Source organism: Eubalaena glacialis, chromosome 1 (assembly GCF_028564815.1).
Source record: "Eubalaena glacialis isolate mEubGla1 chromosome 1, mEubGla1.1.hap2.+ XY, whole genome shotgun sequence".
Classification (NCBI taxonomy): Eukaryota; Metazoa; Chordata; class Mammalia; order Artiodactyla; family Balaenidae; genus Eubalaena; species Eubalaena glacialis.
The window spans coordinates 31133108-31149853 of NC_083716.1; the positions used below are offsets into that span (position 1 = coordinate 31133108).

The 16746-nt window shown below is 52.0% G+C and overlaps 1 protein-coding gene across 1 annotated transcript in view; it reads left to right on the forward strand.

The window, feature by feature from the left end:
* The window catches only part of RRP12 (ribosomal RNA processing 12 homolog), a 28136-nt gene extending 17035 nt beyond the window's left edge, over positions 1–11101 (forward strand). The window contains exons 24-34 of the mRNA XM_061210617.1: positions 125–232; positions 748–905; positions 1921–2012; positions 2187–2345; positions 2465–2637; positions 2844–2969; positions 5991–6040; positions 8067–8136; positions 9672–9739; positions 10052–10134; positions 10440–11101. Of these exons, the coding sequence (XP_061066600.1) occupies positions 125–232; positions 748–905; positions 1921–2012; positions 2187–2345; positions 2465–2637; positions 2844–2969; positions 5991–6040; positions 8067–8136; positions 9672–9739; positions 10052–10134; positions 10440–10542 (1190 nt within the window). The 3' untranslated portion in view covers positions 10543–11101. The remainder of the gene's footprint in view (positions 1–124; positions 233–747; positions 906–1920; positions 2013–2186; positions 2346–2464; positions 2638–2843; positions 2970–5990; positions 6041–8066; positions 8137–9671; positions 9740–10051; positions 10135–10439) is intronic.
* The last annotated feature ends 5645 nt before the right edge of the window (positions 11102–16746 follow it).

Here is a 16746-nt window from a genome sequence, read left to right on the forward strand (position 1 = left end):
CCTAGCCCTGGCCCTGGGCGGGCTGCTCCTCTCTGGCTGGAGCCCCCCTTCCCGTTGGGCCCGCGATGCAGCGTGCACAGTGGGCTCTGCCCTGGGCAACTCCTCCTGCTCTCCGCCCTCCCAGAGGCCCTGCAGCGCTACCTAGTCCTGATCTACCCCGGTCTCGTGGGCGCTGTGACCATGGTCAGCTGCAGTATCCTGGCCCTGACCCACCTCCTTTTCCAGTTTAAAGGTAAACGCTATTTCCTTGAAGGCCTGGGAAGCCCTCGGGGTAGGAAAATGCCCAGGAGGTCAGGACAGGGTGGCTACCGAAACAGGGAAAGGTCCTGGGAGGGAGGACGAAGAGCTGGAACCAGGCCTGACCGCCTCCTGCCTCCTCTCCTGCCCAGCTCGGCTTTCCTCATCCCACAGCTGCCCGCATCCCACTGTCAGAGTGGGTCGGAGGAGGTTAGGTCCCATGCCTAGATTTTAGTCCTGGTTCTGCCTCTTACCAGATGTGAAACCTTGAACAAACTTAGGAACCTCCTGGAACCTTACTCTCTCATCTCTAAAATGGGGGAGAAAACCAGCACCTGTTCACCGGGTGGCTGAAGGACTAGAGGAGATGCTGGCAGAAAGTGACTAGACGCGTGCCAGGCACTTGGAAGTGTTCCCCAGGTGTCAGCTCCCACTCTTGTGACACGGCAGGGGTCTTGGGTCTGGGTGGGGTTCCAGGTGTCTCTGACAGTGGCCCTCTGGCCACCACAGGTCTGATGGGGACCAGCACGATGGAGCAGCTGCTGGAGAATGTGTGTCTGCTCCTGGCCTCCCGCACCCGCGACGTGGTCAGGTCAGCACTGGGCTTCATCAAGGTGGCAGTGGTCGTCATGGACGTGGCACATCTGGCCAAGCACGTGCAGCTGGTGGTGAGTGTCCCCTTCCCCTCGGCCAGTGGCATCGTGGCCCGAGAGCTGCCGGCAGAGACCCAGTGAGCCTTGAGGCCAGCCAGCTTCAAACACTTTTCTAGCTACACGCTGTCTTGTGCAGCAGAAGGTCATGCAGGAGCCCTGGAAGGGACCAGTGGTGGAGGTAAAGGGGCACAGCGCCCAGGCTGCCACTTGTCACCCGCCACAGCCCCTCTACAGCAGCAGGGGCTCTGCAGGGCAGGGGCCAGTGGGTAGGGCCACCCCTTGTTTTACAGATAGCAAACTGAGGCCAGAGATGTTCCCAGGTCACAGTGCTAGTGAGAGCAGTCCTGGGAACAGAACTGCGACTCTGGGCTCTCCCTCGGAAGGGACCCAAACCTCCCTTTTTATTTTCCCTCTTGCACTGTGACCTTCTGGGTTTGAGAAGGCTTTTCTGGATGCCCCTGCTGGGCTGCAGAAGGGCCTGAAGAGCCCTCTGGTATTGGGTCCCTGACCCCCTCCTGCTGGGCATAAGGCGTGCAGCAAGCTGGGACTGTCCTCTGAGCCCTCCGTCCACTGCACCCGCCGCCTCAGTTTCCCACTTCCAGCTGGGTTGAATCGCATCAGGGCTCTAGGTCCCTCTTACCTGTCATCTTTGCATCTGGCCTTGGGTTGGGTCAAAGCGAGAAGGGGCAGATGAGAGTCAGGATGCCTGCCCCTGCCTGCCAAACGCTGCCGCCTAACTGGGGCCAGCGATGGGGAGGATGGCCTGAGCGGTGACCTGTCCTGGAGTGACTAGGGTTTATACAAGCCTTCAAAGGATCGAGGGGGCCCTGCACCACCAGCCTCGCTGAGGGACACTGCAGATGATACCTGCAGGCCACACGTTTCTCACGAAGGCTGGAGAGCGGTCCAGCCAGAGATTCATGCAGGGTGGTAGGAGGGACTCGTGGAACCAGGAGAAACCCGTGGTGTCGGGGGCAGACAGGGTGGGGCGCGCATCCTCCCCCTAAAGCCCCGCTGCTCTGCCCTGCAGATGGGAGCCATCGGGAAGCTCTCGGACGACATGCGGCGGCACTTCCGCATGAAGATTCGGAACCTGTTCACCAAGTTCATCCGCAAGTTCGGGTCTGTGCCCTGACTGGGAAGGAGTAGGGGAGGAGTCGAGGGGTTTGCAGTCCCACCAGGACCGCTCCTGAGAAGGGGCCAGGCTGGGGGGCTGGATGGGCTCTGGCTGGACACCTCGCTCTGGATAGCGCTCTCTGGCCCGGGCACCTCACCGGTCCGTCTCTACGCCCTCAGGTTCGAGCTGGTGAGGAAGCTCCTGCCAGGGGAGTACCAGAAAGTCCTGGTAAACATCCGGAAAGCAGAGGCCCGGGCCAAGAAACACCGGGCCCTGAACCAGGCCGCCGTGGAAGAGGAGGAGGAGGAGGAGGAGCCCGTCCAGGGCAAAGGCGACAGGTGAAACCCGTGGCGGGATGCTGGGGACCTGGTCTCCCCCAACCCGAAGCCTGCCCAGGCCGTGCCCAGCTGCCCTACCTCTCCTGGAGCGCCCTGACTTGGGGCTTGTCTGTCCTTAGCATCGAGGAGATTTTGGCTGACTCAGAGGATGAGGAGGACGAGGAGGAGGAGAGGAGCCGGGGCAAGGAGCAGCAGAGGCTGGCCCGCCACAGGAGCCGAGCGTGGCTGAAGGAGGGTGGCGGGGACGAGCCCCTCAACTTCTTGGACCCCAAGGTGGCCCAGCGAGTCCTGGGTGAGCAAGAAGCGGCTGGCCCATGGGCACAGAGGACAGGCTTGCCTTGGGCCAGGTTTAGGAGTGGAGTGGCCCCCCACACATGCACATCATAGTGCTGCGGGCACTCATCCAAGTCACAGACCTGGGCTTGTCGGTTATGATGAGGGTGTGAGTGGGCTAGGACTGGCCTTCCACCTCCTCACCTCCCGACTCTGCCCCACCAGCCACCCAGCCTGGGCCGGGTCGGGGCAAGAAGGACCACGGCTTCAAGGTGAGCGCCGATGGCCGGCTGATCATCCGTGAGGAGGAGGATGACAACGCCAAGCTGGAGGAAGAGGAAGGCGCTAAAGGTGGGGCCACCTGCCCATTCAGGAGCTGCGGCTGGCCTGGGCCAGGGCTGCACTTGCTTGCTCATTCATCCGCTCATTTGTTTGTTCACTCATTCACTCAGTGACCATTTTGGGGGGAAACATAGGTAAAAAAAGATGTAAGGAGCTTGTGTCTCAGGCAAGTTTCTCAAATTTTTTGAGTTTCTCAAACTTTTTTGACCACATTGAGAAATCTTTTCATGGTGTAACCCAGCCATATATACAGTACTTCCATAATTCAAACAAAACTTTCAAAAGGCAGTAGTACTTCCTCTTACCATCTGTGATACACTCTGTTAATCTCTCTTCTATTGTATTCTGTTCTGGTTATTCGCTTGTCCTCCTCCTTTTTGAAAATTTTTGTGTTTTTTTATTCCAAGCGTAAACTTGGCTGAGGCCTGGAAGCTCATTTATTGGTGAAAAGAGCCAGACTCTCCCGAGTCATTGTCTCCTGTTGTCCAGGGGCCGCTCAGGTGTAACATCTCCAAGTCCCGTTTCGTCTTTCCCGTTCCCTCTGCATGTATCTCTGTGTTCACGTATCTCTGTATTCACGTATCTCTGTATTCACGTATCTCTGTACATATCTTGTAAGATCACAAAAGCCTGGGTCTTCTAAATTTTATGTCTTCCTGTTTATTTTGGTTCTCACCGCCTGCTCACTGCAGCCACTCAACCAGTGCTGCCACTGCTGCCCCTGCAACCCGACTTACCGGTTGTGTGACTGTGGACAGTCATTTAACCTCTCTGTGCTTCAGTTTCCTCACTCCAAAGTGGGTGTAATACCAATACCTACTTCAGAGGGTTGTTGTGAAGATGAAATGGTGACCTGAACAGCATATAGACGTGCTGGGGGTAAATGTGGTGACACTATTTCCTGATCTGGCCTCGTCATTGCCCCCTTCTCACCCTCAGTGTATCCCGTCTCCTTGCTCCCTTCTTGCGCATGGAACCCTGACGCTAAAAATGCCCACCCGCCCCCTGCCCCCCACCTTCCCAGCCCCTCTCCACTCTTTCAGATCCAGTGCAAGTCCTTGTTTGTGGCCTTTCCACGGGCCCTTGGCTTCAGCCGTGTTCCCTCGGAACTCCCGACAAGCCCAGGGACTGCCAGGCGTCCGTACTTAGTCACACGCTTCTTATGACGTTTGGTTGTTGATTGACTTCACTTCAGTTTGTCTTCCCTCCAGCTGATCAGTTTCAAAGTTCTTTTTTTTTTAAATATACTGGTAGCTTTTTTTAAAAAATGGTAAAATATGCATAACATGTAATTTACTATCTTAACCATTTTTAAGTGTACGGTTCACCAGTGTGAAGTACATTCACATTGTTGTACCACCTATCTCCAGAACTCTTCATCTTGCAAAACTGAAACTCTGTACGCATTAAACAGCAACTCCCCATTTCCCCCTCCTCCGGCCCCTGACAGCCACCATTCTGCTTTCTGTCTGTATGGATGTGAATTTGAATATGAGTCGAGGTTCCTCATATAAGTGGAATCATTCAGCATTTGTGCTTTTGTGTCTGGTTTATTTCACTTAGCATAATGTCCTCAAGGTTTATCCGTGTTGTAGCTTGTGTCAGAATTTCCTTCCTTTTTAAGGCTTGCCTTATTCTGTTGTATATCTAGACCACATTTTGTTTGTCCATCATCCATCAGTGGACATTTGGGTTGCTTCCACTTTTTTTTGTTTTTCTTTCTTCCACTTTTTGACTATTGTGAATAGTGCTGCTATGAACATAAATATACAAATACCTCTTCAGGATCCTGCTTTCAGTTCGTTTGGGTATATGCCCAGAAGTGGAATTGCTGGATCATATGGTAGTTCTGTCTTTAATTTTTTGAGGAACTGCCCTACTGTTTTCCATGGTGGCTGCGCTATTTTACATTCCCACCAGCAGGACACAAGGGTTTCAATTTCTCCACACCCTCTCCAACCCTTGCTGTTTTCTGTTTCATTGATAGTAGCCATCCTAAAGTATGTAAAGTGGTATCTCATGGTAGTTTTGTTTGCATTTCCCTAATGATTAGTGATGTTTAGCGTCTTTTCATGTTTGTTGTCTATCTTTTTGGAGAAATGTCTGCTCAAGTCCTTTGCCCATTTTTGAATTGGTTTGTTTTTTTTTTTAACATCTTTATTGGAGTATAATTGCTTTACATTGTTGTGTTAGTGTCTGCTGTATAACAAAGTGAATCAGCTATATGTATACATATGTCGCCATATCCCCTCCCTCTTGCGTCTCAGGTTGTTTCTTTTTGTTGTTGAGTTATAGGAGTTCTTTCTTTATTCTGGATATTAACTTTTTATCAGATGTATGATTTGCAAATACTTTCTCCTATCCTGTAGGCTGCGTTTTCATCCTGTTGATGTGTCCTTTGACATACACAAGTTTAACATTTTTAATGGAGTCTAATTTATCTATCTTTTGTTTATCTATCTTTTGAAAGTATTTTGCAAATACCTTCTCCTATCCTGTAGGCTGCCTTTTCATCCTGTTGGTGTGTCCTTTGACATACACAAGTTTAACGTTTTTAATGGAGTCTAATCTATGTTATCTTTCGTTTGTCTACCTTTTGTTGCCTATGCTTTTTGTTGGTTCATACTTCTTTATATTGCCACACAATGCCTAGCACAGATGCGGGGAAAGGTTTTTAAGCAGGGGAATAGGGCAGTCTTCCCAGCAAAGTGGAGTGTATGTGGGGCTGCGGGAATGCCTGGCTCCCCAGGAAACCTGGGGCTTTCTTAGAGTCTCAACAAAAGCTGTATTCACTTTAGAAGTCAGGTCACCGCTTCCTTGAGGGGCTGTCGTCCTTGGGGCCCAGGATGGGAAGGAGGAAGGGGCAGTGTCCAGGGGTCTCATCTTCCATGGGATAGGTCTTCTGGGGCTGGAGTTGGCAGCCCTTGCACCCTGATGAGCCAGGAGGAGGCAGGTTGAAATTTGTGTGGGCTTTGGGAGGACAGGGGCGCTCCCTGAGTGTTCACAGGTCTCTCTTCTTTTTGGCTCCAGGGGAGGATGAAGAGATGGCTGACCTGATGGAAGACGTGGGTGTCAGGAGTGTGAGTAATTCCTGATGCTGGAGGGCCGGGGCCCTTAGACCTAAACCTTGGGCCTCATAGCGTCTCGCCGTCTCCCCGCTCCCACACACTCACTTGCCCTGCTTCCTCACTGCTCAGTGGAGCCTCGGGGTGGCACACAGCAGGCAGTCCGGGGCATGCAGTGTCACGGCTGACCCCTCTTGTGGGGCGCGGAGGGGGCTTGGCTCCCTCTGAAGCACCCAGTGCCTCCTTTGGTGTTGGCTGCATTGTCCAGCTGAAGGAAGAAAGAGACGGTCCCTTGTCTCTCCACCGAGGGCATGTGCTGTGCAGGCAGCAGGGGCAACAGCCGGCCTGCGTGCTGCCGGGGGCTGGCTCCACTTGGGGGAGGGGCACCCACCACTGAGGAGTGCCGAGGGCCCCATGTGTCACCTCACTAATCCTCCCAGGAAGTGGGGACTCTTTATCATCCGCAGCCTGCCCGAGGCCACAGGGGTTGTTAAAAGTGCATGTCTCCGGCCCCAGACTGAACTCAAATCTCAGCTTATATGTAAAGCATATGGCACTTAGCGACACTAAGGAAGTGGTGGCTGTTCATCGTTGTCATCATCATCATCATTATTACATTTTTCCTGGAAATCTTCTGGCCGAATCCTGCCTGATTCCTTGAGCACATCCTCACAGGTGGCTTTGCAGTCCCTCTGCAGCCTACCCTTGTTCCTGGCCAGGGGAACTGACTGCGGCTGTGGAAGGATGGCCCCCAGGTCAGCAGAGCAGGGCTGGGGCACCTTGTCTCACGGCACCGAGAGGGTCCCAGGGTGGCCACGCTCCCGGTTGGCTCATCGCAGCCATCACCCACCATTGGGATCCCCGGGGGCTTTTTTGCATAACAGTTGCTTAGTCTCACTCCTCTGCCCTCAGTTGTGGGAGCATAAAATGCCAGGGTGCAACTGACAGCTGCAGTTGCCAGTGGGCAGAACTGTTGCCAGGTGCCAGCTGAACCAAGAACAAACTGAGCCGTCACCTCCATGATGAAGCCAAAGCCACATTTCCAGCCGGTTTCTGTTTCTCCACAAGGAGCCCCCTCTGCTGGGTCTCAACTAACAAAACTGGGTGTCCTGGTTCCCCAGACACACTTGTGTGTGCTGCAGCCTCGTTCCCTTTACCTGGCACACCTTCCCTTCTATCTGACCCCTAAGCCAGTGAATGCCCCTCAGGTGCCTTGGGTCCCTGGGGAGCTTGAGCCTCAGGAATCTGTAGTTTGAACAGGCTTCCCGGGCAGTGTGGGAGAGACACTGTGGGGCAGCCAGCCCTGCGAGCTCAGGTCTCCCCACACAACGGCCCTCCGCCTTGCCTGGTTGTCAGTTTTCCGGGCTCAGATCTCCTGGTGGGCTGGGCTGCTGTCAGGCCCACCTCTCCCTCTTGGAGCTCCCAGCACGGTCCCTGGCAGGTAGCATTTGCCTCGTGCTTACAACTCCGGAGACGGTAGCATTGTTGAGCGACTGTGATGACTGACTTGAGCAGGGGTCTCCCACCTGCCTGAGGGCCCCGGGAGCACAGGAAGTGGGTCTTGTCCCCTGTATCCCCAGGGCCTGGCACTTAGTCAGAGATCAGTGAGTCTGACTAATGGGGAGGGTGCAGTGGAGATCATGTGAGACGAAGTACCGGTAAAGCTGTTCTCCCCAAAGAGGCTGAGGACCTCATTACCCCCGTTAGGAAGGCTGGGCTAAACTGAGGTCAAGGTGCCCAGACAGGCAGCTGTAGCCCTGTTGGGGGAGTCAGTGTGGAGAGGCCTAGCAGTGGAGCAGCCGACCTGAGCTCTGCAGTGAGGATCTGGGCTGGAGGCCACGCCTGTGCTGCCTAGCAGTGTGGCCTTGCCTGGTTACTTGCCCTTTCTGAGCTTTAGTGCCCTCATCTTTATGGGGGATTGAGTGCTTGGCAGAGAACCTTTTCTACTAACGCAGGTTATGATTGCTTTTGCGGCTACCATTAGTGAGGATCATCATGTCCTCTTGTTACCTCTTGAACTTTGCTTGTTACCTCTTTATAGAAAAAGCACCAGAAGCTCAAGCAGAAAGAGGCTGACGATGAGGAGCTGGAGATGCCCCCTCAGTACCAAGGTGAGGCTTCCTCTTTTCTCTCTTGGAGCAGGTTCCCTGTCACCGGCACTAGGCAGGGTGTGTTGCAGGCAGAGCCAAGAGGTTGCATGGCCTGGTTGTACTCAGTTGGCACCAGCAAAGATTGGCTGATATGTCCCATAAGACTGGGCTGGGGACCAAGGGGGTCTGTGGGTGAGGGAGAGCCTGGGGGTTAGGAGATCTGTGCACAGAACCCCCAGCCCTTCTGGGGAACCCCTGAGCCCCATCTCTTCCCCACCCACCCAAGCTTTCCTGAGGCTTGCAGCCCACCCTTCTCCTGGGAGATGTCTGCCTCTCTTTTCTGGCTTTGAGTCAGGCCAGATTTGACCTATGTTGAGGGTGGCAGTTGGGAGGGCTGCCCAGGGAGTTCCCCTGTACAGTTGTTTCTGGGCTCCCAGACTGTTCCTTTCCCCCCAGTAGATGCTAGAGGTACCAAGGTGGCTGCCCGAAGCCAGGAGAGGCCTCTGTTGCCTCACCTTTGCCTCCTTTCCCCCAAGGCAGCGCCCGCAGGGCCCCTGCCCCCAGGCCCTCGAAGCAGAGCCCCTGCTCTGCATCTGGAGGTCCAGGGGCTCCTGCGGGAGGTCCCTGATCCCAGTAGCAGGTATGCTCTCAGAGCCCCACGGCGTCCTCACCCAGCTGGAGCGCCTCAGGGCTCCTTCTCGTTCTGTGGCCCCCCAGGCCAGGGCCCAGCTCACCTCCTCTGCTCTGAGATGGTGTGGTGCAGAAGCAGTAGTACCACACGATGCAGCAGGAGGCCTGGGTTCAGGACTGCTTGGCCAGCTGCTCTTAGCTGTGTGACCTTGGCCTGGTCATGCTGCCTCTCTGACCTTCTAGTTTCTCACCTTTAAAGGATATTCATCTGGGTCATCTAAGGGAGCCCTCCCTAGTCAGCACTGTGGGATTCCATCCATGGTTGTGTGGAAGTCCGGGCTGGAAATGACACTGGCCTTGGAAGCGCTTCGATCTCTCAAAGCCTCAGTTTTCACGTCTGTACAATGGGATAAGAGCTGCCTTTCTAACTCACAGTTTTGGTGTGAAGCCTGAATGAGATCAAGCCTTAGTGCCTCATTTTACAGATGAGCTTAAGAGGCTCCAGAAAGTTAAGAGCCTTGCCTACGGTTAGAGCTGGGAGTTGAACCCCAGTCTGTCTGGCTTCAAAGCCTGTGTTCTTTTCCCCAGAACAAATGGAGCAGATTTAGTTTGGAGAGGGTGAGGTATTTTATGTTAGTCGAGAATATATATGTTCCCAGAGGTCACTGGTAGGTCTCTGTGGATTTAGGTCAGTCTGAGGAGCTCAGTGGTCTAATTTTCAAGTCGCTGGACAGTCCCTTCTCGAGGAAGGTCTTTGTCCTTTGTTGGTAGGGGACAGCCATTCGGTTCTGGCTGTGACTCATCTCCCCAGCAGCTCTCCGGGGAGAAGGTGCCCATTGCCTTCTCCCATTGCCTGCTCTCCGGGGAGAAGGCTGCCCGATTGCCCTGGCCTTGCCTGACTCATGGCCTCTGTGTTCCCCCTCTAGCGGGAGGCTCTGGCATCCATCGCCCTGTGGCCAAGAAGGCTACCCCCGGGGCCGAATACAAGGCCAAGGTAAGAGCTGCCGATGGGGCAAGGACTCTCCTGGCAGAGTCTCTGGGGAAGTGCGGGGCAGCTGTGCCCATCACCGCCCTGGAGAGGCACCTTTGTGGAGCCAGCCTGAGGCCACACTGAGGGGCACACAGAGGTCTTGTTAGCACCTGAGGTCCAGGCCTTTGTTGGACGGCTGTCCAGGGCTGCAGAAGCTCTTTGGCACCACCTGAGGCAGAGGATGAAGGGAAGGGAGGATACAGCCTGTCAGGTCAGGGGCAAGGGTGGAAAAGGAAGCCCACCCTCCTGGCTGACTCTGTTTCTCTGGGTGAGCAGAAAGCAAAGGGTGACGTGAAGAAGAAAGGTCGGCTCGAGCCCTATGCCTACATCCCCCTCAGTAAAACCAAGCTCAACCGCAGGTACGGCGTGTGCAGGGTCGGGGGTCAGGGCTGTGCTCGTTACACTCTCCACTCGATTGCTCAAGTCTCTTCCAGTTTTTTATTTTTACTTTTTCACATGCACCTTCAAGTATCATTGACTTGAACTGCTATTTTAAACATGATGGGTGTGGTCTGCGCGGATCACGTGCTGCCCACCACCTGGCAGCGCCCCTTCTCCCCTGTTCCTGCTGGTGCCGGGGTGGGGGCACCACCCTTTGATGCTATGGGAAGGGGGGCTGCCTGTTCTCGGCGACGTGTGACCCTTCTGATCCTTGTCCCTGCAGGAAGAAGGTGAAGCTGCAGGGACAGTTCAAAGGCCTGGTGAGAGCTGCCCAGCGGGGCTCTCAGGTGGGACACAAGCTCCGCAGAAAGGATCAACGGCCCTGAGCCCCAGGACCGCCCGGGCTGCTCTGTGGTCCAGCCGGAGGCCCCTTTTTAGCCCCCAAGCTGCCGTGACGCCAGCTCCAGATGCAGCAGTCAGTGGGAGAGCCTGGACTCAGAATGACTTGTTGGAACCAGGACTGGTTCCCAGAGGTGCCGTGGATTTTGGAAGCTCCAAATGGGAGTCACCCTTTAGAGATGTCCCTGGGGCCTGGAGATGGGAATGTGGCCTCAGTGCCTCTGAGTAGGCTAGTGAGGCGGCTGTGCTTTCCGTCCAGAGTGTTTGCGTGCAACAGAATAGACGGTCTTCCTTTCCTCTAGCTGCCTGTAGCCACGTGGCACTCTGCCTGGCTGCAGTCTGGCTGTGTGAGATTTGCTGTGATCAGACATAGAATAAAGATGCAACACCATGTGTTGTACCTAGAAACACTGTGTTTTATCACCTGCCCCCCTCAGGTACAAGAACAGTGTCTGGTCATTGGCAACAGTGGCTTTACCACTTCCTCTCCTGTCCCATCATGCTGTTGGGGGCGCGTAGCATGATAGCCCTGGGTCAGGCTTTGGATCTTGCCCTTTGTATCTTTTTTTTTAACATCTTTACTGGAGTATAATTGCTTTACAGTGGTGTGTTAGTTTCTGCTGTATAACAAAGTGAATCAGCTACACATATACATATATCCCCATATCCCCTCCCTCTTGCGTCTTCCTCCCACCCTCCCTATCCCACCCCTCTAGGTGGTCACAAAGCACCGAGCTGATCTCCCTGTGCTATGCGGCTGCTTCCCACTAGCTATCTATTTTACATTTGGTAGTGTATATATGTCCATTGCCACTCTCTCACTTTGTCCCAGCTTACCCTTCCCACTCCCCATGTCCTCAAGTCCATTCTCTACGTCTGCGTCTTTATTCCTGTCCTGCCCCTAGGTTTTTCAGAACCATTTTGTTTGTTTGTTTTTAGATTCCATATATATGTGTTAGCATACGGTATTTGTTTTTCTCTTTCTGTCTTACTTCACTTTGTATGACAGACTCTAGGTTCATCTACCTCACTACAGATAACTCAATTTCGTTTCTTTTTATGGCTGAGTAATATTCCATTGTATATATGTGCCACATCTTCTTTATGCCCTTTGGATCTTGACCCACCTGCGTCAGGAGGTCTCCCTGACTTCACAGTCCCAGTTAGAAGGTGATGTTTGGAGCACCAGGAAGGGCAGCGAATGCTCTGGGGCTGGTCTGTGGAGCTGTGGTTGAGCACCAGGGACTCGGACTAAAAAGGGGAGGCAGGACATCCCTGGTGGCGCAGTGGTTAAGAATCCGCCTGCCAATGCAGGGGACACGGGTTTGAGCCCTGGTCTGGGAAGATTCCACATGCCTGTGCGCCACAACTACTGAGCCTGGGCTCTAGAGCCCGCGAGCACAACTACTGAGCCCACGCACCACAACTACTGAAGCCCGCGTGCCTAGAGCCCGTGCTCCGCAGCAAGAGAAGCCACAGCAGTGAGAAGCCTGTGCACCGCACCGAAGAGTAGCCCCTGCTCACTGCAACTAGAGAAAGCCTGTGTGCAGCAGCGAAAACCCAACGCAGCCAAAAATAAATTTTTTTAATAAAAATAAAAAGGGGAGGCAGCCGGCTGAGAGCTGCAGCACTGGCTGCCCCAGGGCACAAGTTTCTCCCAGCAGCTTTGTTCACTGATTCAACGGACTGTTTACTGAGCCCCTCTGTGTGCCAAGTGCAGCCTGATCACCCAACTTCCTGATCTTCACATTCTCTTTTTTCCCAGACAAGTTGTGGTACAAAGAGCAATGTGATTCCTACTGTCCAGCTTTTGTTGGTCTGGAGCAGAGAAGGGATTGGTGCAGAGCTCCCATTGCTCCTAAGATCATTTGTCCCATCAGCCCAGGGAACCCCTTGTGTGTGCTTTCCCAGCAGGAATCAAGAAGCAAAGAACCGCAGGGCTATTTCCCACCCCCAGGTATGCTTGTCCCCTGGCACTGGATTGATAATTTTTATTATCTCAAAATCTCCCCATTTGAAATGGCTCCCAGGAGGCCCTGTGCACCATTCCACTCATCCTCTAAGGGGACACAAGTCAACTTGATCAGTTGCCCCCAAATTAGGGCATTTTCTCCTGCTGATTTTGGGCTAGGAAGCTGAGAGGAACCACACTCCGCCCAGAGGTGGCGCTGTTGACATGCCTTGTTCACAGAAAGTCTGAAATTTGAGAGCAAGCAAGAAAAGTCAAAAGCGGTGGCTATTAGATTTGCAAAGGTGGTGCAACCATGACCCCCTGTCGTTACACTTCTGGACACAAGGTAGGTCAAATTAAGGTAGCCCAGCCCTTTCCTGTTTCCTTTCTCAGGAAATGTAAGCACATGCAGTAGGAAACTTCATGTAAAATAAGTATGGGTGGGAGCCAACTGCCCAGGATCGATGTCTTAAAATTTTGAAGCAACTTGCTTATTACGGCGCATTTTCCGAGGAGCTTTGTTTCTTTCAAAGGTGGGAGGGGCAGGTGACCTAGAAAGGTTTGTGTTAATGATGTGTTGAACTCCATATCCTTTGGGAAGTAGGTTTCAAATGCAAATTATCTTGATGCAGAGGCAAGAATTAATCTGCTCCAGAAACTTCCAGGTGCTTGAAACATCTGTTAGGAAAGTCAGTGCCGCTTTTGTTTCTACAGTGGGATGGAGGGGAATTGGGCGTATTCATCAGCGCGAGACTCATTTGATTTCAGGGCAACTAGAATGGTAGAGGGCCTCCACCAAGATCCAGATTTACTACTTTAATTTCGTTATGCTTTTGGCAGTGTCAGAATCTGAGACTTCAGGCTTTCTTTTCTGGGGTCCATCCTCAGAAATGGAAGACAAAGCATACCCCCCCTGGCTGCACCAAAACAGCAACCCTTGTGCTGGCCGAGGATTTGGCATCATGCTGGGGATTTGCAAAGGCAATCTGCTCACGTCCCCCATCATCATGACACAGGTGGGTCAGGTTAAGCCAACCCTCCCCCTTCTTGGGAAATGTTGCTTCTCAAGATGGTGTCAGCAGGCCTGATGGTGGCTGTCCCCACAGTTCACTCCTGGCATTGGCTGTCTTATTAGGTCTTTGGCTCATTCGCAAGCCTGCCTCAGTCCACATGTTTGATCCTGTGTTTTCTCTGTTGTTTGCAACAAGTGGGAAAATTACTTAAGATGTTTAAGTAGTCTCTGTTTTCATTCATCTTGGTTGCATACGTTTTTTCAAAAGGTAACTTAGAAAATTAGAATGTATTCCGTATTTTACTTAAAAGTAATAAAGATTTGGGAATTCCCTGGCAGTCCAGTGGTTAGGATTCCACGCTTTCACTGCTGAGGGCCTGGGTTCAATCCATGGTCGTGGAACTGAGATCCCACAAGCCGCGCGGTGTGGCCAAAAAAAAAGTTTCACAGAACGTTTGAAAAAAAAACAGAAAAGTGAAAAATGGGCTAGAATCCTTCCACCAAATTCTCACTGTTAATCCTATATATTTCATCCCTGTTTCCTTTTTCTATACACAGGGCTTTTTTGGATACAAAAATAGAGTTTTAAATTACAAGATTATATTCTAAATTTGCACTTGGCTATCACAAAATTTTTACCCTACTGATGTATAAACACTTCATAAACATGTTTTCAATGTCCTGGCTTAAACATCTGCCCAGTAGATGTAGCTCAGTTTACTTCGAAAGGATCTTTGAGTCCATAAGTATGTTGCTCCTTGATGTATGCAGGAGTTTAATGCCATCACTAGATGCTGGATCATGTGCAAAGCAATATTTAGAAAATGACATGATGACTGCTCTTTGTTCTGTTTTTTGGTATACATTATTATGAATGGATAGATGACTGTACTCCAGAAAAGCACCCTGATATGGGTCAATGTAAGCTGGCTCGCCATTTCCTGAAATCGCGTTTAATGTCACTGCTGCCATTAGAAATATTTACCAGGCTCCCAATGAAGGGGGCCTAGTTTCGATCCCTGGTTGGGGAACTAGATCCTCCATGCTGCAACTGAGACCCGGCGCAACCAAAATAAATAAAATAAATAAATATATATATTTTTAAAAGAAAGAAAAAATATATATATTTACCAGGTTGTTAGAGGCTGGCTGAGTCATCCAGGCCCAGGGCTGCAGTGCCGGAAGGTTTTCTCCCATTTGGGGCTGTGGTCAGTAATCTGTAAGTATTGATTAAGAAAGAGGGTGAGGGTGTGGTGGCCTGCCACTGCATGCTCAGGCTGCATGCACATCCCCAGGTGAGGTCTGGATATCAGCTTTGCAAATCTAAAATCAGAGTTGATCGTGTTCAGAGAAGAAAAAATAGACTCACAAAAGACCTAGTCAAATTTGCCATTTATTAATTCGTAATGAGACATATAAGTGCTACAGGGCCAGACACTTGGTGTCATGGTGACTGCTCCATTCGTGCGGTCCCCTGCAAAGGGAGTCAAAATCAGAGGCTTTAGTGAGCATGAAACCGGGCAAAGGGAATCACGTGAGTGATATGTTAGTAATGTCATTGTGGTAGGATGGCTGTCCTTGGTGTACAGGATATACCTTGCCCACTGGGTCCCTCTCTCTTCTGGTTACTGTTGCAGAACAGGCCTAATCCTTCCTCTGTGGTACCTTCTAGGTTCTTTGGAGCCACTTACCTGCTGTCCAGAAGCTTTTCTGAGATTTCATTTGGCTCCTGCTTTCTTCACGTGCAGGCATGCCTGGATCGCATTTCCAAGCCCAAGCAGGGAGGCATCCTGTTCCCTCTGGGGCCTTGTGCAGATAACTTATCCTGTCCATCATGCGTGGACCTGAAGGGTTTGACTTCTAGAGGGCAGCTTGATTTCCAGATTCCAGGGATGTCACCCTGTAGATCCATAGGTACCAATTACAGAGCTGATACAAGTTTAGGCCAGAATTTCAGAGAGGACCTGAGGCACCACTGACAGGCAGATGGATTTGTGAACCATGCCAGGAATAGTCCATACACTCCTTATGGCTCCTCTGTAGGTCTTGCAAGATCTTGAAAAGTCTTGCTTTGCGCCAGAATGGTTGCTATGCCATAGATCTTGGACTTGAGGCAACTGAGCCTGAAGTACATCCACAGCCAATAACCCCGGGACCAGCCCTCCGTTGTAAGTATGCTCATAAAAATGACGAGGCACAGTGTTACCCGAGCAGATTTTACACGGTCGCCTGTATGCATGTATTGATTGGATCGTTGTGTGATAATACTTATCTAAAAATGCCTTCCTTAATCATTCTGGCAGCTAGTTCAACTCCTTCCGAGTAGGTGGGGTACACCTCCAAAACAAATAATAATCAGCTAGCAAAGCTGACATCTAGTATTTATTCTGAAGAAAGCCCCTCCCTCTCCACAGGAGGGTCATCAGAGGTAATCACATGGATCCACTCCCTTGGGACTTCACACAGGGGCATAGTCACATCTGATCCACAGTTGCCAGATTCATATCTCCTGTGCAGGTACAGAGGCAGTTACAACTCGAGCTGTGCAGAGCCTCATCACGTTAAGATGATTACCGTCGTGATTCCCACTTTACAGCTGAGACCCCAAAGGCAACGTTAAGCGGGTGGCGTTAGGGAGCACCCAGGCCTCCAGAGTTCAAGCCCACACTGCCCGAAACAGAAGTAGTTTAGCCCCGGGTGAGCACGGTGTTGCAAAGAGGCTTGGCTGTGAATTTCAAAACGCCGCGTGCGATTGGGACACCAGAGTCTGTTCTTCCCATTCGTCATCTTGCAGGCTCTTCACCCCCAAAGCCTTGCAACTCAGACTAAAACTAATTGCAGAGGAGGTTTCTTTGTACTTGGTGAGGGGAGGGTGGAGCTGTACCAGGACTGATGTTCTTGAGGACTGGGAGGGCCGGGAGGGGAAGGGTGGGGTGGGGTGGGGTGAGGTGGGGCGGGCAGCGCTGCTTCCTGGGTATTCATTCCTCTTCCTTGTACCCTTTCAAGGAGGGGGTGGAGTCGGCCTGCAAGTCTTTTCTTTCTTCCTTTCCATCATTTTCTTCATACACCTGCACTGTGCATTTACTCTGAGCAAAGGACTTCCTTCCTTCCTTCTACAAAAACATTTTGGGAAGCGTGGGAGATACAGTAGTACGCAAAGCAGACAGGAACTTTGCCCTCACAAAGTTTATGAGGTGGGGACAGACAAAATAAATATAAAGCACACGG